This window comes from Triturus cristatus, chromosome 2_2 (genome assembly GCF_964204655.1).
Source record: "Triturus cristatus chromosome 2_2, aTriCri1.1, whole genome shotgun sequence".
Lineage (NCBI taxonomy): Eukaryota > Metazoa > Chordata > Amphibia > Caudata > Salamandridae > Triturus > Triturus cristatus.
Window position 1 is genome coordinate 858,039,894 of NC_140582.1, and position 21,829 is coordinate 858,061,722.

A 21,829-nucleotide genomic window follows, 5' to 3' on the forward strand; every position below is an offset into this window, starting at 1 on the left:
GCGGGGGGGCTGCATGGGCCCCCTGCATCATTATAAGATAATGTATTAGCCCTGGGGAGGTGGTAGTCTCCAGGGCGTGGGGGTTGCCGGGGCATACCTAAAGCCCCGGGGAGGTGGTGTCTAGGTATTTAGGTATTCTAGGAGGTGGGGCCCATGTGCCCCCTCCTATATTTTCAAATGCCCCAGGGATGTGGTCCACCCGGGGGCCTAATTAAACGAAGTGCCAGAGTCCACGCTCCCATTTTTTTTTATTTTCGGCTGTAGTCACGAATCCAACATGACTCCCGGCGATTTTTTTTTTTAATGCTTTTTTGGCCCTGGGAGGTTCTTGTGGGACCCCCTACCCCCAAGAGGCCTAGAGGGTCAGGGTGTTTCTACCCTGCCTCCTTTTCTTTTTTTTTAAATGTTTTTTCTTGTGACTTGGTTCAACCAAGTTACAAATTGGCTGTCAACACTTCCTGGTTTGAAGTGTTGGCAGCCAATCAGATCTCAACACGAGATTGGGAGGGTTTGCAGATCCTTTGCGTCCCTAGATATACAACTGGGAATTTTTCTCAGCAACTACTGAACGGATTTACATCATTCAACAAAAAGATTTCTTTCTGGACCAAAAGGTGCCTATCTGCCAAATTTGGTGAAATTCAGTTTAGCAGTTTGGGCTGTAGCCGTGTCTAAAGATTCCTATGGAAATTAACATGGAGAAAAAGCGTTTTGGGACCCCTCCTTTTTCTCTGCCCTGATTGAAAGATCACCACGAACCTTTGAAGCCAGCAGCTGAAGTGACTGGCGTATTAGTTTTGAAAATTTCACGAGGATTCATCAAACGACTCAAAAGTTATTGGCAAATGAAAAAAGGCTCTTCCTATGGAAACTACATCCTAATTATAACTACCTACTGGCAACCGCCAGTAGGTAATATACACACACGTGTGCGCGTGTGTGTATATGTGTGTGTATATGTATGTATATATGTGTATATATATGTGTATATATATATATATATATATATATATATATATCTATCTCTCAAATCCAATCGCGAGATTGTCGTCACACAGTTGTGCACAGACTCCAAATGTATACTTGCTTTTATTTTTGTGCTGTTGATCACATGTACACTGCATCATCACTCTACTATTTTTTACACAATTTGTTCACCACGTGATTATTACTCATTTGCATAAAGCTGTGGACATAATAGACAGACTGCCAGTGCTTCGGAGATTTCAAACCATCATGAGTTTTACAATATTGAGGCTTCAAGGTACATAGATGTGGAGTTAGGAATAGTAAATCTATACTCCCTTAGATGCCCTTACCTTTCAGTATTCTGTCCCTTAATATTCTGTCCACGATATTATTGTAGATCGAAATTCTGTGGACCGATATTGAGTAGAACAACCGTGACTGATGTGCACAAGAACATAATTCATAAAAAAAAATTAAAACACATCAAAAAATGTTTTCCACATTTCTTCGTGATTATCTTCACTTGTTGTTTTTACAAAATAGGGATGTTCTGTTTTATGTGAGGAATATTATAAATATTACAAAGTCATGACATTACTTTCTATGAAGTCACATATTGTGACGTCTGTATTACATATGCTAATTAGTCTCCCGACTATTTTTCTTAGGACTTGTGCCCTGCATACCATCCTTGCTCTGCTTTTTTAAAGGCCATTCGGACCAGATGCAATTTAGGCACAGCCAAAACTCAACAAACCCCATCTAAGTACCCATGCATAACTTACAGAGACCAGCTTTGCTACCTACGCTCAGGTATTGTGGGACTGGCTGCACAGCATTTGACGCTGCACGCCCTACTCATCTACAAGATACTGATGCGGTTTAGGTCAGAGCCAGCTAGACAGCGCAGTTTTCTGGTTTGCTAACGTCATGTTTGCTTTCTATTTTCTGGCTTTATTTGTTTTAGGCTATCCAGCTTGAGTTCATATCTTCCCTTGCCCAAACTCTATTTACTGTATTCTTCCACCAGTACTGAATTTATGTAAAAAGGCCTTTCAATCTTGTTCTTCTCTTGTCACATTTGCTGTGCATTTAAAGACAGAGGGCAAATGACACATTTGTGATGCACAACCTGAGAATCGCATATTGTGACTGGCTCTTTGTGAATCAAGATGCTTTAAAGGATCAAAACAAGAATTGAAAGACATAGAGAACCCGGTTACAGGTAGAAACAACAGATGAGCAATTCAGGGCAGCTGCAACGGAAATAAGGATATGAATGCTTAAGTATACTAAATGTTTCTGAAACAGTAATACCGTAATGCCTTCAAATAAAAAATACAATTTAAAATAAAAGTCTTATACTGTATAATTGTGGAGGCAAAATGCCTTTCACAACGACAACACGTTTATAGAAATACTCTTGAATCAGCCCAAATACTGTCCTTAGATATGTGTCCTCTGTCACAGCAGTCATTCACCAACCGGCGGTTCATAGAAACAAAAGAAGGCAGCGAGTAATAAACAATACCTTAATATTCGTGCTCAGGTTCAAGGGGAACAGTTAAAGGTGGATAAAGAATGAATTAGGGCTGCTTCAAATTCATGTGAGCAAAAATTAGTTTGTATTGATGCCTTATTTTTGATAAACATATTTCTATTACATTATTTTAAGGACACCCATATTATCAACACAATTTGTCTCCCTTACTATCCCTAGTTCAGTATCTGAGGCGCGCCATGGGCAATCCACTTTACAAATCTGATAACAAATGGCTTTCATTAGAGCATTCATACGCGCCCACGCATTGCTCCTGCCCTCGGGGTTCGTCGTGGTACAGACAGGCGTCTAAAGGGGCAACATCGTCGTTGTCTGAAATGTAACTGCCTCGATTTCTTGAACACCCTGCCTCCTGTCCTTGGGCGTTTCTCTAATCTTTTTTGCAGGTGTGTTGCTGCTTGAAATGACCATAGAGCTGAAATCCTGATTCGAGGCTGCAGCTGGTGTGTAACAAGTTTCATATTTCAATTATTTTATTGACCATTTTACGTCACGGCAACAGATACAATGCATGCATCTGTCTGACGCGGCTGGTGGCTGCGAAATCCCCAATAAATGAATGAATGTCGGGTTTTCTGTAGACTGCATACATTGCTTTCATGGATTATAAATATTGATAACTAAATCGGATCCCTAGGCCCATCTGACCGTACCTACACTCTAGATCCGTATTTTATATTATCAATCTTTGGGTTTTCAGTCCTACACCTTGTAGTCTCTTGCTGATTACAATCTCGCCAACCCTGATGGAATTCCTAACTTCAACAGAGAACTTTAAGGTTACTCCCCAGTCTCCCTCTGACAACCTTTATTTCATGCCATTTTTATTTCTGCTGAAGATGCCAGCGGCGGCTCCTACACAATGGCGGAGGAGCATCGCCTCACTGGCTCAGAACCATCAGCTAAAAATAATAGATATTTTATACGCTGACACACACACTCCTCTGCTAACGAGCACGAAAGCGTCAGAAAGAAGTGCGCGCCGCCTCTCTCCCGCAAAACCAGTTCAAGTCCTCTTTCTCTGTCGCCTTTCCCGAGGAGTGGAGTCCTGTCCGCCGAACTTGAAACTCTTAGCACCTCCGTGCCCACGCGACCAGAAGAGGATTATTAACCTTCTAAATGCCTTTGCATACCTCCCATTGTATCCTACTCCCCAGGACTGTCAAGGGGTGAAAGACTTCTTCACTGTTGTGAGTACTCTATTTTGTTGTTTCCAGAGGGTGCTTAGGTTCTGGGGGCTAGGTGGACAAAAGCCAGGAACTATCGCTCCGTGGGGTTCCTTTTCCGCTGACCTGTGGTTGTGCTACTAGTGCCTGTGATCCCACTCACCTTGTGTGCATCGCCCTGCTGACGCCTTTCGTCCGCCGCCAGTACCAACAGCGGCCGCCGAGTGGGGACGAACCACAACTCCCATCAGCCTGTGCGGTAGGAGACCCGCTGACACTGCTTCCCGCGCCAGGAGGTGCTCAAAAGCCCGGCACTTCCTCGGCAGAGCGGGTCGCGCGCGGGCGGCGCCGGGCTAAGCCCGGGACAAGGGCGGGCCCTCTGTAGCCCTCCGGAGCCCGAAGGAGGCCGGGCAGGGCCTATTCCTTAACTCTTGGTGCTAACTGATCCTATTTATGTTACATTTGGTATCGTAATGTTAATGTAGTATTTGATATCTACTAATTTGCTTGTTGCTGTGGAATCGGCTGTATTTCTACTTTGTAGTTTCATACTCGCCCCTGCTGTATGAATATGGCTGAGGGTGCAAGTAAGGGGACTCTTGACGGTTATGTTTTTAAAGTCATGTCCGGAAATGATCGGGATGCCACTCTTGCGGAATTAAGGGCTAGGCGTCGCTGTTCTATTGAGCACATCAAAAATACGCCTCTTCCTGTGGCTCCCCCCCTTCTTGCAGATATTTCTCCGGTTACGAGTGTGCTGTTTCAAAAAGAGGTTTTATGTACTCTTAGTAATGCTGATTCGCCAACACTATCCCGAAATGTAAATTCCATAATTGAGCAACCTAAGGATATGCTCGCAACCGGATCACTTGTATCTCTTAATTTATCTCCTGAAGTAGCCTTATCTAAAGGGCTACCCTTGCAAGGTACTAAACCCCTACCCCGTAAGGTTAACTCGTCCAGGCATGTTAAAAAGTCTGGTCTAATCCCTAGAAAAAGGAGGAAATTAGATTCCGTCCAGCCAAATAATAAAACAGCAAAAAGTATTTGTAATATTGACTTGGTTTCCAATGACAATAGTTGTATACTCTCTGATGTTAATCCACAGACCAAAGTTATGCATGCATCGTGTTCTGTAAAAGATTCAGCTACTGTAGAGTTATTGGCTCAGATTGATCGGCTATTGAAATCTCTTATGTCACCTATCATTGAGAGCTTGAAATCCATTAATAGTAGGCTTGATAAAGTTGAGTCGGTAATAGAGAGTAACAGGGAATTAATTAGGAATTTTGTCAAACCAACTATAGCACCCCCCACTATTCCTTCTTCTATTATCTCCCCTCCTGTTACATTACCTCCTCCTGTTGTACCACCAAAGCCTATCTCTTAAAACTACTCAAAAGTTACTAATGTAACTCATAACAATGTAGGAAGAACCAATCCCCCAATTTCAATGCAATCTCCCACTTTAGCTGCAGAAAGAGCTTCATTAGGAGGGATAAAGGCAACATCAAAAGGCATATTCTGTGATAGTAAAGTTAATAATCCAATTCCTATCCCACAGATGTGTAGGTCTTTATGTATTGAACTCCCACCAGAAGCTGTGCCCCTGGTGGTAGTCCTTGCTGGTGTTCCTACTCTAAAGGATGACGTAATTGAGAGTTATCCCCAGTTAAAAAACAAAGTGATTCATTGGCTTGGCCAAAATCGTCCTCTTCCTTCATACATAAATGGGGAAATTTTACATGTTCGGCGTTTACCTTGGCTGGGCCACACCCCAAAGAATATAAATGGGGACATTATAATAGTTAATTTTAGAGATCCTCGAGCGGTGAATCATATCCTTAATTGGCACGAAAATCATGCTAAGTCTTTTATTACTACCTGGGAGCTGACTTATTTTTATCCTCGCTCTTTTTCAGCTCCCATTTCTAATGCTGGGGCTTCACTCCGCAGTCAGCTTAACCCTCCCATACCCCTTAAAAACCGATACGAGGCTTTAGCCAACCTCGAAGAAGTAGATTGACTTACTTACCCCAAGGGTTCATTATTAACCCCCGTTGAATTATCTTTTCATGTCTCTTCTACACTTTTTAATGAGCCAGGAATTCAAGCTCCTGAAGCCAGTGTTGTTACCCGTACCAACCATCTCATTGTTCCGGATTCTCCATACTCTGCCAGCCTTTCGGCTGACTCAGAGATTATATCGGGGAAGTTATTGTCCTGGAATATTGCAGGGCTGACTTCTAAAATGGAGTGCGATGATTGGTTAGGTTTTATCAACAATTTTGATGTATGTTTATTTCAGGAAACCTAGTCATGTGAACCATCCTTTGTGCAGGGTTATTTAAATTATTTTGTCCCTGCATTAAAGGGCCTAAAGGGGAGGCCTATGGGGGGTTTAACTATTTGGGTTCGCCAGAGTTTAAAGCTCCTTATTAAAGTTATAGACACCAACCATAGAGATATCCAACTTGTTAGGATAAATTTAAATAAACTTGGGATTTTGGATATTTATAACATCTATGTTAGGTGTAATAAGAGAGAGAGGACCGAGGTTTTATCAACCTTGGGTTGTCTTCTTGATACTCATTCCCTAAATCATAATATTGTTATAGCGGGTGACTTTAACAGAACATTCGAACCCTTAATTAGTGATGATGACCTCTTTGGTGATGAAGAGGATCGACAATGGGGAATCCCTAAACTGGAGCTCAACCCGGTCGTGCGGTGGACTGAAGATGTGATTAGCTTAAATGCTCTATGTTATGAAAAGGGTCTAAGAGCATTAAATGGAAGGACCTGCAGTGATAAGAATGGGACAAGCACATTTGATAATGGGCGATATAATAGCAGGATTGACTACGTTTTATGTAGTCTTAAACTGTGGCCCCTGATTAGCGACATGGAAGTTGCCTGGCGAATAGAGAGTGACCACAACCCCCTGTGCGTAACCCACAAATGGTGGCCCCATACCGTCCAGTCCTCTGGTCACACCGAGCTGATCCCCCCCCAAGATCATTCCCACCAATGATATGCGAAGATTAAGGTGGGAAAACATAGAGGCTAATCAACAGATCATTGCTAACATCAGCGATCAGGTTGACCAAGCAATATTGGCTATAGAGCACTCTAAATCAATTAGCTCTGGTATGGACAATATATTAGAAATTCATAATTGTCTTTTTTCTACAAACAAAGCTCATTTACTTATACCAGTGAAAAATAAAGGAGCTAGAGCCCCAAAACTTGCAAAATGGTATAACGATCAGTGTAGGGCTGCACGTCTTGCTTTAGGCAAAGCCAACAAAGGCGGGCAGTCAATCGCAATAAAATCCGCCAGAAAAGACTATAAAACCAGTATTTTAATGGCAAAAAAAGCCTGGGATGAGCACCACTGGTCTGAGCTAAAGGCTGCCAGTGACAAGAAGGACTCTCGGGTTTTCTGGCATATTGTTAAATGGGGTAGCTCAGGTTTGCCCGACCCCCCATGCAATAATGTTCCACAGGAAGAATGGGTAAAATTTTTCAAAAATCAGTATGCAGAGCCCAACATTGTTGAACTAGGGCCAGACACCAGTGTAAATCAGTTTCAAGATCACCTCTTTAGCACTGATGAAATTATGATGGCCATTAACTCAGTAGCCCCAGGCCGTGCTCCCGGTCTTGATGGCGTTCCAGCTGATGTATTTATAAATGACAAAGAACGCTGGTGCAAGTATATCCGTCTTCTTGTAAATGCTATAGCATCGGGTGCTGCGGTACCAACTTCTTGGCAGGGTGCCGTAATCCTTCCTATCTACAGATATTTTATTATTGTTTTATTTTTCAGCTGCTGGCTGAGCCAGCGTGTGCAGGGAAGGGCCCGGCCGAGCCATGGGAGGGGGGAGGAGGAGTGGTAGGTGCACGTTTAAGTGCACGCCAGTTTGGCTGGCCATCTTAGGCAGCCAAACTGACATGCTCACTTAAGGTTCTCCAACCCAGCTGTATTGCACAGGCGGGTTGGAGAAACAGCACAGACTCCCTGTGCCTGAGAGAGCGTTAATCCAGTACACTCATGCAAATACCCACGCTGCTCTCAAGCTTGAGAGCAGTGCGGGGATTGGATGAGGAGTCGTGATGCTGTCCCAGGGACTGCTGGGACCAGGAACTGGAAGCAGAGGAGTGTGAGGCTGCCGGCAGCACCAGGTAAGTCTATAATTTTTTATTATTAAACCCCCCTGCCGAGCACCAAACCGTGCACTCCCCCCTCGGCCTCCGCACCACCTCCACCTGCCCACCACTCTATTTGTGTCAGCCACCACTGGAAGATGCACACAAGAATATGGTTTTATTAGAAGGACATGGCCCTATGTCTTAATTTTGAGTGTATTAACTTTGAGTAATATTAACTAGCTTTCATAACCTCAAGAGTACATCCACATTTTATTCAATCTGCCAAATTTAGAATTGTTATTGTTTGTTCAGTTTGGTTTGTTTTTACAGAAGGAAAGTCCACACATCTGTCAACACTTCATTATCTTCTCCCTTATCCAAGCTATTCTGCTCTGCTGTTGAAGTTGCCTTTTTTTCCGACCTCGGTGGTCTTCCACATCCTACCCCTGCTCAGTCTTTCTCTGGCACACTGCTGCCTCTCCTTTCACCACCCATCCAATGGCTTGGTTTTGTCTCTCCCCTGCACCAATACTATCACTTTCTAACATTCCTCCATGTTCCCCTCCTGTCCTCCACTTTTACACCTCCTTTCCCCCACTCATTCGCCCTATTATTGTCCTTCCCTTCCCTTTTCCAACTGTACTTTTTTGTAATGTTGCCACTTCTGATTGGCACACTTAGCATTGAGAAAGGGGAAGAAGAGGTGGGAACAGGCAGAACCGCGCCTGAACTTGAGTGGAGAGCACAGCATTCTGTTAAGCTTGGTGGTTTCTTTTGCATATTTACATTCTACTCTATCTACCTATGAGCAGATATTTAGCAATATTAGCAGGTGAGTCGTACCACTTGTACTTGTTTTTAAAACATCAGAGTTCTGAGGAAAACGTTTCCTTTCATTCATCCTGAAGTGCGTAAATCAGTAGTCATGGCTCTGATAACATTACGATTAGACTATAGCAATGCACTTTCCCTCACCAGCTCCTCTCTTAACACATTCCAGGTGATTCAGAATGCCGCTGCTCGCCTTATTCTGAATACTCCTAAGCCCCTCTCGGTGAGAGACGATATTCACTCTCTCCAATGGCTACCAGCCAGAAAGCGGATAATCCTTAATGCGCTCTGCATGGTCTATACCACCACAGATTTTCACCTGTATCAACACCTATTGCGTCTGTGAGAAAACCCCTCTTCATCGTTGTCACCCCCATTTTTTGCTGATTGGTATTGCAGTTTTTTAACTGCACACCACAGCACTGCTGATTAGCCCTATCGTGTGCACTCTAACTGATAAAACATGGAAGAATTGCCTAATCACCAATTGGAATTCTCAACTTTCCAGTTACGCCATAGTATATAGTACAGGAAATTATACAGTGCTTAATTTGTAAGATAATTAAGGGCATATTTATTGAAAAGTAACGCAGCGCAGCAAGTCACCTTGATGCGCTGCGTAACAGGGAAAGGGCAGGAATGCGGCATATTTATCCCATTCCTTTCCTTTCCCAGCGCTGGCGCACAATTGGCTACCTAGCGCCAACACAGGTTCCCATGGATGTTGATTCATCAAAATGTCAGGGGTAGCGGAAGTGACTTCACATACCATGTGACCACCGCCTGATGTCACAGGAAATTGCATCAGATGAACTTTGACCTGGTGACATCACAGGAAGTGACATCACGTGACCTTTGGACCCCATAAAATCAAAGGAAGCGACATTGCATGACCTTTGGTTTGGTGCTCTCACAGGAAGTGATGTATCCAACTTTTGGTTACTTACATCACAAACAGAGGCTGAAATATTTCTGCAGATACAAAAGAAGTACTGTATAAACAGACATACTTCAAATGCTATTGAAAATGCAGGTACATACATTGTTTCAGGTAGTATTTGTAGATATACAATTAAGATAATGAAGCATTGATTAAGAACCTATCAAATAGTGGACAAAAATGGAAAATACGCTAGTCAAGTTGAAATCAGACATTATCATTATCAAGGTTGAGGGGCCTATAAATGTTCAAAACAAGTTCACTTTATCATTTGTTTTAGAAACTAAGAGACATATTTACAATATTTTGGCGTAGGGCAGCGTTGCAAGCCTCCTAGCTGCACTGCCCTGTGTGAAAAGAAAGGACAGAAATGCGCCGTATCTGCAAGATATGGCACATTCCTGTCCTTTCTGCCAGTGCCGAAGCACAAACTGCAATCGAGCGCCAATGCAGGCACCCTTCACTATGGTGCAAAGGTGTCTGTGTTCTTGGCATGGTTGTTTTTGTGCAGGAAGGTATACCTTCCTGCACAAAAACAATTAAAGGAGGCGTTTTCCTTGTTCTATGTGTGCTGCAGAATGCAGCACATGTGGAAAGAGGAAAAAAACAAGGAACAATGTTAACAATTCTCCTCATTATGCCTGCTTTGGGAAAGCATTCATTTTGGCACTACCCCCAGATTTACGCTATGTTGTAAATCTGGTGCAGTGTCAAAAACCATTGGTGTTGCGTGGGAACACCCACAGCAACACTCAAGGATCACCCCTTCCATGTAGAGTAAAGCAGTGCCTCACTCCATATTTACAGGGCCATGCAAGCAAAGCCACCCATGGTGGCTTGGCATGGCCCTGTAAATATGGGCCGGCACACTGCGCCCCCAGGGGGTCATAAAAGTGACGCATCGGCTGCGTAAAAGTGCTGCAGGGGCATTGTAAATATGCCCCTATGAGTACCATGTAATTAAATCTCAGTCTTGGAAATTAGATAACAGTGCTTTTTAATTCAGGTCAAGTTCTCCCCGCCACCTACCTTTCCATGACATGGTATATACATAATTCTAAACTTGTGGAGCCGTTTAACATTTTTAGGTTTATTATCATTAATTTCCTCTCCAGAAAACAGGCACATCACTGGTTCATTTGACCAACACATGTACCAAGCAGAGCTGCTCCTAGAGGTGGGCGAGCCAACAAATTAAAAGGACCAGCTGAGCCAGAGCCGTGCCAAGAGCCATTTACAAGCCAATCCTTGAAATTGTTTGCTTTGAAAATCATACAAAAACCTCACGAAAAATATGGTAAAGTCTCTTCAAAATTCAGAAAGTGTAATACATTATATATATATATATATATATATATATATATATATATATATATATATATATATATATATATATATATAAGATTATTTATAAAGCACATGGTTACACTGGATGGTGTGTCCCCGCACTGGACCCTAAATTCTCATCGGAGAAGAAATAGTACAGATTCTTAGATATCAAAAGGGAATGCCTGAACAAAGTTAATTAAATTGGAAAGTCTTTGCTAAAGATCCATGTTTTCAATTTCTTCCTCAAGTCAGTTTCCGAGAGGGAGTCTCTGAGAACCCTGGGAAGGGAGTTCCATAGTTTGGGCGCTATATAGGCAAAATAATTAGCTCCCATTCTAGCCCTCCTGACCTTAGGCACCATAGCCAGATTGGCATCAGAGGATCTCAGATGGCTCATAGGAACATATTTTTGAACTAAAGAGTGAAGATAGTTGGGGCCCTGTTTCTTTAAGATGCGGTGGCATATGCATAAAGCTTTGAAGCAGATTATTTTCATAACTGGAAGCCAATGTAGCAAGTTAAGGGTGCTGGAAGCTGACGATCTTTTCGGGAGATTTAGAATCAGTCTAGCTACTGCATTCTGAACTCGTTGCAACAGTCTAAGACTCACTTTGGGGACACCTAGGTAAAGTACATTCCCGTAGTCCAGCTGGAAGGTGATAAGTACATTAACTATGGTTTTCCGAGATCTGGTGGCAATTAGATAGAGGATTTTTCTCAGAATCTTAAGGGTGCCACATTTCCCTGTCGTTTTCCCAATTTGGTCTTCAAAAGTTAATTTTGAATTGAAGATCACTCCCAGGTTCTTGGCCTTGAGTTTAGGAGCTGGGGGTTCTTCCAGAGACACTGGCCACCATGCTGATGTCCAAATAGAAGGGATTCTTCTGACCAGTACAATCTCCGTTTTGTTAGTGTTCAGTTTTAAGCAATTGTCGGTCATCCAAACTGCAACCTTAGATAAGCAGGCCTTAAACCTATTGGCTGTGATGGCAGTGGGGCCTGACAAATTTACTATTAGTTGGGTGTCATCGGCATACGCAACTGATAGTAAATTTGTTGGACCCCACATCACAGTATAGCACTGCGAAGTGCTTATTAAGTGATAGTTTTTTAACATGAGCTATCAGTGAACTAAGAGGCAAGATCTTTGTCATTTAAACCCTATAGGTTGTCCAGATCACAGAGTAACCTTATAGTCTAATAAATCAAACACAATAGGTTTTTGTAAAACTGATATTCTGAGCTCACATATTTGAAAGTGCTTTCTTATGCAATAATGAAGAAAAACAGGTTTTGGTGAAATAAAATATTTGCCTATTGCCTAGGATTACACTATTTAAGTGAGAAAGCCACGAAGTATCCAGGTTTTCTAGTTTCACTTACACTTTGTACAAAGCAGCCAGTAAACGCCTGCTTTTGGCCCTAACACTCACTGTGGTGCCCATAAAAACAACCGCACCAGTTGGTGAAATACCACCTTACCACAGGCTGCCTTTTGAAAGAGTCAATAGCGAATTAACATTGGCTCTGGAGGGACTCGCCTACACCCAAGGCAACTTCTGCAGCCCTTGAATGATCCGTGTATGGTGTGGATCTCCGTGTCTGGGTGAAGCAACACTGTCTGCAGAGCACTTACCAGGCTAAGACATATGTCGCCACTGCCATGGCTATGGTAAAGTTCCACCGATTGTGGTGTTCTCTTAACTTTCAATGAAGCTAGATCACCGGGGTGTACTAGACCCAACACGCACAAAATATAGGACTTTACAACAGGTGGAAAATAACTAGAATGTGGAACAGGGCCCGTGTAGTTTCAGCAAACTACGTGACATCCAGATAGTATCTGTTGGTTAGGGAAGCCATGGGTTGCAAGCAAGGTGGCAAGGGCCGCAACGGGTGGCGTGGGTGTCACAGTTGCAACCCCTGTCGACCCCTAATTGACATCTATGCAGGCACCCTTGCACCATGGTGCAAGCATGCCTCTGTTGCATGAAGGATTGTTTTTGTGCTAGAAAGTGCGCCTTACAGCACAAGAACAATCCCTTGAGGCATATTCTGCAGCACATGTAGAAAGAGGCACTAACCTCGTTCTGCCTTCTCTGGGAAGGCATAGCATTTTGGCGCATTCCAAGGTCTATCAGTAAAGGTAAATCTGGGAACAAGTCAAAATCCACGGATGTTATGTGGTAACAACCACACATTGCCCATGGAATGCCTCCCTGGGGCAAAGTAACGCAATGCAGCGATTTACACTGTGTTGCATTGTGTTACTCCTGATCAAGCCACTCAGGGCCACGCAAAGTGGGCTTGCGTGGCTTGATAAATCGCGTTTTGGGCTTGCGTTTCACATGTACCAGGTTGCATGGTGTACACATGACACAAACCCTAGTTAAATATGACCCTAAGTGCTGGTCTCAGAAGCCAGTGGCCAACACTGCTTAATAATGCTATCTAGTCTTGATTCCACCTTATGCCTCTTTCAGCCACCACCCCACACACTCTGCCCCTTTATCTCACTCTTACAGGGCTTTTGTAACCCCTGCTTTCTCCTTTTCTCATTGCTTTTCTATCCTCCTCTTCCTTTCCCCTTTTCTGCGGTTCTCTTGTTCTGGGTCAGAGACTAGTGATGGAAATAGTCATTTCTGGTCCAAAAAAAGAGTAAGTGGGCCTCACCTGCAACCTCTGCTCAAATTAAGCCCTAGACTACAGCACATATTGTGTCATCCTCTAAACTGAAAACATGGCTTCAGACATACCTGTGTAGCTGCTGCTTTTAAATATACAGGAAAATCGGTCAAAATAACATTTTTGACAACCTGAGACAGATGTCTGGAACTTTACAATTGATGTTATAGGAGCTAATCCCATGTATCTTTGTAAATTTCGTTTAGTTGAAGGGCTTTTGATTACCTGTTCTTTTTGATGGAAACCATTTGCTTAGTTAAATTGCTGTGCTATTTTTATAATATAAATAATGTTAATATTTTACTAACTAATTATTTTGCAATGAGGGTACACACTGACCTTCTCTTCAACCCATGAGCAAGGTGACCTAAAATGGTGATTTAATGCTCCAGGATACAATCACTACACTGCCATCATATAAGCAAGTATTATTGGGTGTCCCCGCTGGTATACTCAATGATTGGGACTATGTTATGTTATGTTAAAAGTTTTGTAGAGCGCAACAGCTACCTCAGCTAAGAGGCGGCCCGGCGCTAAGCAACAAAAGAGCAGCACGCACGAAAGCACCGGAGGCCTACAAGGGAGGGAACAGGAATGTCTTAATGGCTTTCCTAAAGTGAAGATAGTTAGTAAGCCCACGGATGTGGGCCGGCAAGGAGTTCCACAGAATGGCATCTCTATTACGAAAAGAGCGCCCGCCTGCACGGACTCTTCTCACCCGGGGGATCATTACCAGACATTGTCCCATGGTTCGAAGTAATCGTGTAGGAGTGTAAGGTAAAAGAAGGTCAGACAAAATGTGTGGGGATGCCGATTTCAGAATTTTAAAGGCCTCACAGTAGGCGCCCGCCTTCATGGACAATTGGCATGTGATGACTAGGAAGATATCTCAGAGCTACATATGGGGGAAGCATCTCACCTGGATTACCGGATCATATAAAAGTAGTAGTAAATGTTTTGAAATCCACTACTCTAACTCTGGGCTAGAGATGGACGTTTATCTTTGTGAAAACCTCTGTGGCACTGAGTTTTATTTTATGACCTAATACGTGTGGTCGAATTCCAAAGGTAGGATATAACTGGGATCTTGCCAGTAGGTGACACGTGTGGGACTCGTAAGATCAAAACATTTTAAGCACTGAGAGAGCTGTTTTCTCTATTTGAGTCTCAATGATTCAATTGCCTGAGGCTGAGATACGGCCTTTTGAAGGATAGTGAAATAATGAATGTGTTTGGGATGAATCACAATTGAAGTAAAAGGTGCGGTCGACCCCCACTGAAGAGTCATGCAGTCTCATTAATATAGAAAAAAAATATTTTTTTTAAAAACCTGCCCGATCAAAGATAAGATGGGAGAAAGATGAGGGCAACCTGGAGGAGACTGACTAGAACAAGGCAAGAATTGATCCTAGTGACGTTGTCATCTGCTATGGGTTTAATTTGGAACACTTATTTTATAATGCACGTACTTTAGCTTTGTAGGTTTAAGATGGCAGTCGATGATTTGCGCTTAAGGAGATATGGTACACAGGGCTCCTTTAAGCAAACCTTGTGGGGCTACCCACAGATTGGATCATTCTGGGATGTGATTGATAGCCTGTATATCGGATGTGGTGGGCAGAGATATAGCTATTACCATAAAGAACCACCACTGAGAGTCTGGGGAAATGCCGCACGCATGAGATACTCCAAACTCCTTTGCAATGCAGAGGTAGCAGTGGCCCGCCATGACATTGCCTAGCTATAGTGCAGCCAAGTCTCTGAGTATTAGCGCATAGTACTCTAATGTTGATTGTGAATGCTGGCTGAAAAGGCTGAATACACAAGCGTGTTTAGTTCCAGTTAGTCCCAAATGTGAAGAAGAGTAGAGACCATGGATGTATTACCGTGGTGTCTGCTGAATGTCCTCTGTGATGTTTCTGGTCACTCCACGAATGGAGTTTAGGGAGCGAAATGAGTTGGGGGTATTGAATTGGTGAATGGCTTACAGCTGAGTCACTTTTCATATAGGTATTTTGTGGGGATTATGATTGTTTGGCTCTGCCAGCATGGAGACACTTCAATGATGGGACTGGCGTTATTGTGCTGCTGGACATTGTTCTGTTTTTATTTGCTGAGGCAAAATTTAAAAACGAATAAAAACTGTTTACAAAATATTACACAAACCTTGACATTAACGTTGTGTCTACTACTATTTCTTCTTTTGCTTTTTGCCTTTACACATAGCAGCCAAAGCAGCTATCTTTCTTCTTCATGTCTATCTATGCCATCCACTCCCCTGACCTGCCCCCCCACTTTAGTTTTGACCATCAGCCCCCTGCCTGTGGCTGACACCCACCCCTGTGCCCTTCCAGCCCCCGGCCTGTGGCTGACACCCACCCCTGTGCCCTTCCAGCCCCCTGCTTGTAGCTGGCACCCCTGTGCCCTTGGCAAAGGCATAGCATGATTCAGTAACGGCGTAACTGTACCGAGATGCTTGAGCATGAGTAGGAAAGAAGATCAGGCCAAGTAAGTGGCACCTGAGCAACATGGGCACATCTGCAGACAGGTAAAAACAAGTATTGGCAGAGCACATAGGTCTGGATTGCATGTTGAGTCCTGCTTAAAACCTTTAAAAAAAAGCCTGCTGCAGTGAAAAAAACAATTATTTTCTCCACACTATGCTTCTACGAGATAAAAGATTTAACATGTGATTATTGCATAGATGCAAAACAGTCCTTCATCCATTCAAAGCAAGCAATCAGTAGGAGGTAGAAGACTAGGCTACACCAAACCAAACAGCATGCCACGAGAGAGAAATATTCATCTGGGCAGAGCCAAAGGGTGGGGTGTGCGTGCATGCATGCGTGTGTCAGCATTTTTCAGGTTTGGCTAGACAGCATTAGCAAAGCCTTATATATTGTGGAGGTGAACAACGGAAAATGAGCTCAGAGGTGTGCAATGCATAAAGAAAAACAGCAAAATGGTTCCCATACAAAAAATTTGAGAAAGGATGAATAAGGAAGAAGTACGGTGACTCTGCCCACTGAGGAAGAAAGGAAAAAACACAATAGGCAGAAATTTAAAGAACAGTCATCGTCAACTTTAAGGAAACTTGTACATTAATTAGGAGTTGGGGATGAAAAAACATTAAAAATAAAATTGCATTGTCCTGTTTACACACAGAACTGTACATCTAGAATGCCAATCCATTTACTTACCCTTTAGAACTTCATGAGTATATTTTTTCAGGTAATATTTCCGGAGATCATCCTCATGGGAGGACTTGTCATCTATCCCATTGGCTGTGATATAAATATCTATGTTTCCATATCGCTTTTTGATCCAGTTTAGTACCTTGCGCATCCCCCATGGCACCACTGCTAGTCCAGCCGGAGAGTTCAGAAAGGTGATATCAGATAGCAAATGGCTGTCCCGGTCATATTCGTATCGGCTGCCATTCTTGGGCTCATGAATGATAAACCTGGTGGTGAAATGGTTCAAAGCAAAAAAATCAGCTGTCCCTTTCACCAGTTGTTTTTCATCATCTGTAAGCTGTGGTAATACTGAATTGGAAAGACCTCTTCTGTGTTTGGAGGCAATGTAGTCTTTCAGGCTTTCTGGGTAGTCACCCGTTTTAAAGACCGGGTCCGCAAACCAGGCAATTTCGAATTGAAGGAATCTTTCAGCGGCTGCAATGTGAGAATCAAAATATGGATTGGCCGCCTCCGCCCAGTCTGATTGTAAGGAGAATGATACTTTGCCCTGTTGATGAGAACGATAGTGTCTATCATACGTCTGCCAAGCCATTGCGTGGGCTATCAGTAAGTTGTGTGCCGCGTGGTAGGTGTCACTGCTGCTTTTGTTGTAGGCATGACTCACCCTGTTTGGCTCATTTATTGTGATCCAGAACTTGACCAGGTTGCCCAACTGCTCAAAACATAAATTTGCGTAGTCGTGGAAAGCTTTGGTGGTAGATTTGTTGAGCCATCCTCCCAAATGCATCAGAGGAGGGGGAAGACCCAAATAATTCATGGTTGGGTAGTAAAGGGTAACCATGGACTGTATGTTGAGTTTTAGTGCTTCACTTATCAGGCATTTGTAAAACCTGAGGACTTCAGTGTTGATGACTGACAGGTCTCCATTGGGTAGAATCAAAGACCAGTTGAGCGCAAACCTATAGTGAGGGACCTTCATTTGTTCCAGTAAAGCCAGTTGTTTTTTAATGCTGACAAAGTCGGTGCATTGAGCTGCTCTGGTTTTTAATTTCACCCCATCGATTGCGTGCAACAAGCCGTTTCCAGTGACGTTCCAGACATACAGGTGAGAATCGATGAACTGAGGGGACGAAGGAATATGCTCTGCCTGTGGAAAACATAAAAATAAATTAACTCTTTAGTATTTAAATATTATTATTTTGTCTAATGTGAAAATATGGCTGCTGGAATCTCATGCAGGGAGACATGGTTGGAGAACGTCAAGGTAGACCTGGATTACTGGACCAACACACTTACACCAACCCTCCTCTTCAGAGCTGGTGTGAGAGGGAGATGTCAGCAAATGGGGACTTGCACCAACTGATCTTCTCATCCCAGGCTTAGTGAACAAATTAAGTACCTTAATGACAAACCTCACCACAACCTAGCTATGGTAGGAAAGAAACCTCTGCTGTAGGCCATGAGGGAGACCTTTACCTATCTCAGTGAATGACTTGCTTCCTGTGGAATCATGTGGTGGAAAATCATACCCCAGAAGCATTGTCACAGAACCAGGTCTGAGGCAGTCACAGGTGGGTCACTAACTTCAGACATAAATTCATTGGCAGCAGATGGCTTGGTTTTTATAAGACATAACCTGGAGGTTTTGGAATTGGTTAGTTGCCATTAACAAACTGTTGTAGTTAACTGGTAATAGGGGGGCCTCAGTGCCGGCAGCTGCCGTCCCCAGAGGCTGGGCAGGGTTACAGGGTGGTACAATGATTTTGATACTCAAAATCAACAAAGAAAATGTGCCCACAAGAGGGGGTTTGTGACAGTATGTTTGCAATTACTCCGCATGGTCCCAATGAAGCGGCAGTACCCCTGTATTCTCTGGGCCAGTTGCAAGCCCTAGCAACTGAGGGTGTCACCTGTAACAGCCCCACTTTTGGTGGAAGCTACATTCTGCTGGGCTATGGTCTCCAGATGCGGGGTAAACCAATGTGAAGCAGTGTTAATAGTTTATCAGTTATATGTAGCTCTTACACTTGTTTGTTAACTAGGCTAGCGGCCAGTTTAGGTTGTATAATCACTGGCAGCTTCTAGAATACCCATATGTTAACCCATTACCTTGTTTTACCAAACCAGAAACATAATTTTCCCCCCCAATAAAAATGGTATCCTGCCTCTTAATTTGTTTGGTCGGCGTATCTTATGTGTGTTATATGCATTCATGCACATATGTAAATGAGATTGGGTTGGTTGGCTATGGGATATAGTTTTATGTGGCTGCCCGCGTCTCACACAGGGAGACATGGTTTAAGTGCGCTGGTTTCACAACCAGGCTCCCTCCTCCAGGGTGGGACAAAAGGAAGGCTACAGCAAATGTGTATTTACACAAATTGGCCATCCGACCCCTCCTTCTAGTTGGGTCATTTCTGGGTGGGGCAGTCGGTAGCGGAACCCACCCGACCGCTTACCCATATCTGAATTTGTTAAATGTGAATGCTCTTTGTGAATCTTGATGTTATTGTTGAGTGTACAGTTTTATGCGTTGCAGGTGGAGCTACAGGGCGATCCATCAGTTTACTCAAAAGCAACAAAAAAAAGTGCCCAGAAGAGGGGGATTCGTGACAATATAATTCTGCATTTATCTGACAGGAGCCTCGGTGAAAGCTCAGGGGCTGGCCTGAAGTACTACACAAATTGTATGTAGCCCTGATATTTAATGGTTAATCAGGCTGCCAGTCAGCCTAGGTTGCATCATCGCTGGCATCTTTTTGATTGCACGTAGCAATTAACCCATTCCCTTGTTTCAATAAACCTGCACCATCATTTTCTTTCGATAAAAATGATGTCCTACCTTTTATTTTGCCTGTAAATGCTTTATATGTTTTCCTACACTGTATTAATGAGACTGGTTTGGTTACTTGGCTGTGTGTGCTACGTGAGGCTGTTTTGTTTTAGAGTTTTCAGGCCTTGACCCTCTTGCATCAGCTGTCCATGACCTAAACTGACCTGCCTGTGGCCTTCACAGAAGAGGATTACTGACCCTTATGCAATACAGACAAGCAGATCAGAAAATAGAGCTAGAGGAGTGTCGCAAGGCCAAACAAATGTAAATATGCATAAGAAAAGAAAAGCAAACAGCAGTGGTCCCTCTGGTGTTCCTCTGATAGACCGTACAAGCCCAGATAGTTAGGATAAACAGGGCCCAGCCACTCATGGGTGTAAACGCAGGTACAAAGTGCGCATCAGCGTAGAACTGCTTTTTTAAAAATGTGCTTGGTTTTGAAGTATATAGTATATTAGCAACTTCTTCCAAAGCTAAGTTATAGACACAAAGTTTCAATGGTCAGTTTTATTGTCCTGATGTGGGTGCATAAGCTTAAAAACTCACTAAGTAGTGATTGCTGCCGAATTACTTTGTGCTCAATTTACAGCCGATTACGAGTTGCAGACATCAGAATGGGGGATAAAGTGCTAATTGAGTATGTTTTTCACATTCCAAAATGTGAAAACCGACATTTTGCACTAATTATCTTTTCCGTTTTCACGACGTGAAAAATCAGGAAGGCATGCACCAGTGAGAAGTATAATTTGCACCCGGCTTGTCATCCAGTTTTGGGCACAAACAGGAGATTGCACCTGAAGTGGGACTACCTCCTGAGAAATAACTGGGCATGCAGTTTACTCTTTGTGAAAACATACACATTGGCTTAATCTCAGTGGATATCAGGTGTCCATTAACCCAAGATGGAAGACGGCGGTCCTTTGCAACTCTGCAGATGCTGTCAAGACCTGAAGTCCTTTAAACAAAATAATGCCTCTGGTGTCCAGCCATGGGACGCCCTATGGAACAAAACTCTGGCCTAACTCATAAAAAAGGTGATATTAGAGCTTACATGATTAGGATGTGAAGTAAATAGTCCTTATAGAGTGGAATAGGACCATATTGAGGACAGCAGAATCACTGGCACTGTTGAAAGTGAGCTACAAGAAGTTCTTCAGAGAATCGGTGAGCTGAAAAGCAGATGCTCTAATCTGAATCTATTGCTACCTTTAGCCTCATGTCTATTCTACTTCTATTCATCCCCTGAAAAGGTGCAACTCCAAGATATCAGTAGCCTCTTCACTGATAGCCTTCACACTAGCAACATCTTCACATCAACATGGCATTTACCTTACTCTTACCAGTTGCACAGCTGAGAGCGCCATCATGGCGATCATGTGGTTCGTCCATTTTAATAAATTATAATCACTGTACTCATTTTAAACCAATATTTTTGACATCCTTTCAAGTTACACTTGTTTTTCAAAAAATGGACAAACCACATGATCGCCATGATGGCGCACTCAGCTGTGCAACTGGTAGGGGCAAACAGGATGCCCCATCCCTCACAGTTGATATTAACCTGGTGCCATTTGGGCAAGGCACTATTTAGCAGCTTGCACGCATTCTTTGATTAACCCCTTCGCCGCGGCAGGAATTCCGCCGCGGCGCTGGGGGGGGGGGGTTTGGGGGCAGCGCGGTGGCGCTGTGCTCGTGACGGAACCGCTCCGTCACGAGCCACGGTTGAGCTGTGCTCATGACGGAGTGGTTCCGTCACGTCTCCGCCCACTGCGCTAATCGCCCACACAGGCAGGGAATTAGCGCCGCGTGGGCGGAGCGGCGGCCAACGGCCGCGGCATGACGGAACCACTCCGTCATGAGCACAGCGCACCCGTGGCTCATGACGGAGTGGTTCCGTCATGAGCAGGGAAGGGGTTAACGGAATAAAGTTTTGACAAGCAAATGGAAGAAAGGTGTGCATCCCACCCCCACAATTGTTCATGTATGAAGATTGCCCTGCTCTGGGGTAGCACCCTTCAGATTCAGATGGAATAAGAAGCAGAGAGAGAGAACTGCGTATGTGACCACACTCGGTGAAACACCTTGATTCATCATAAAAGCTGGTGTTGACATTAAAAAGGAAACTGGTTTTTACCAAACAAACTATTGATAAAAATAATTAAC

At 43.5% G+C, this 21,829-nt stretch overlaps 1 protein-coding gene across 1 annotated transcript in view; it reads right to left on the reverse strand.

Annotated features, from left to right (window-relative positions):
* The window catches only part of KLB (klotho beta), a 246,710-nt gene that overhangs the window by 96,178 nt on the left and 128,703 nt on the right, over nucleotides 1–21,829 (reverse strand). Inside the window, exon 4 of the mRNA XM_085642248.1 lies at nucleotides 16,837–17,980. Within this exon, the coding sequence (XP_085498374.1) occupies nucleotides 16,837–17,980 (1,144 nt within the window). The remainder of the gene's footprint in view (nucleotides 1–16,836; nucleotides 17,981–21,829) is intronic.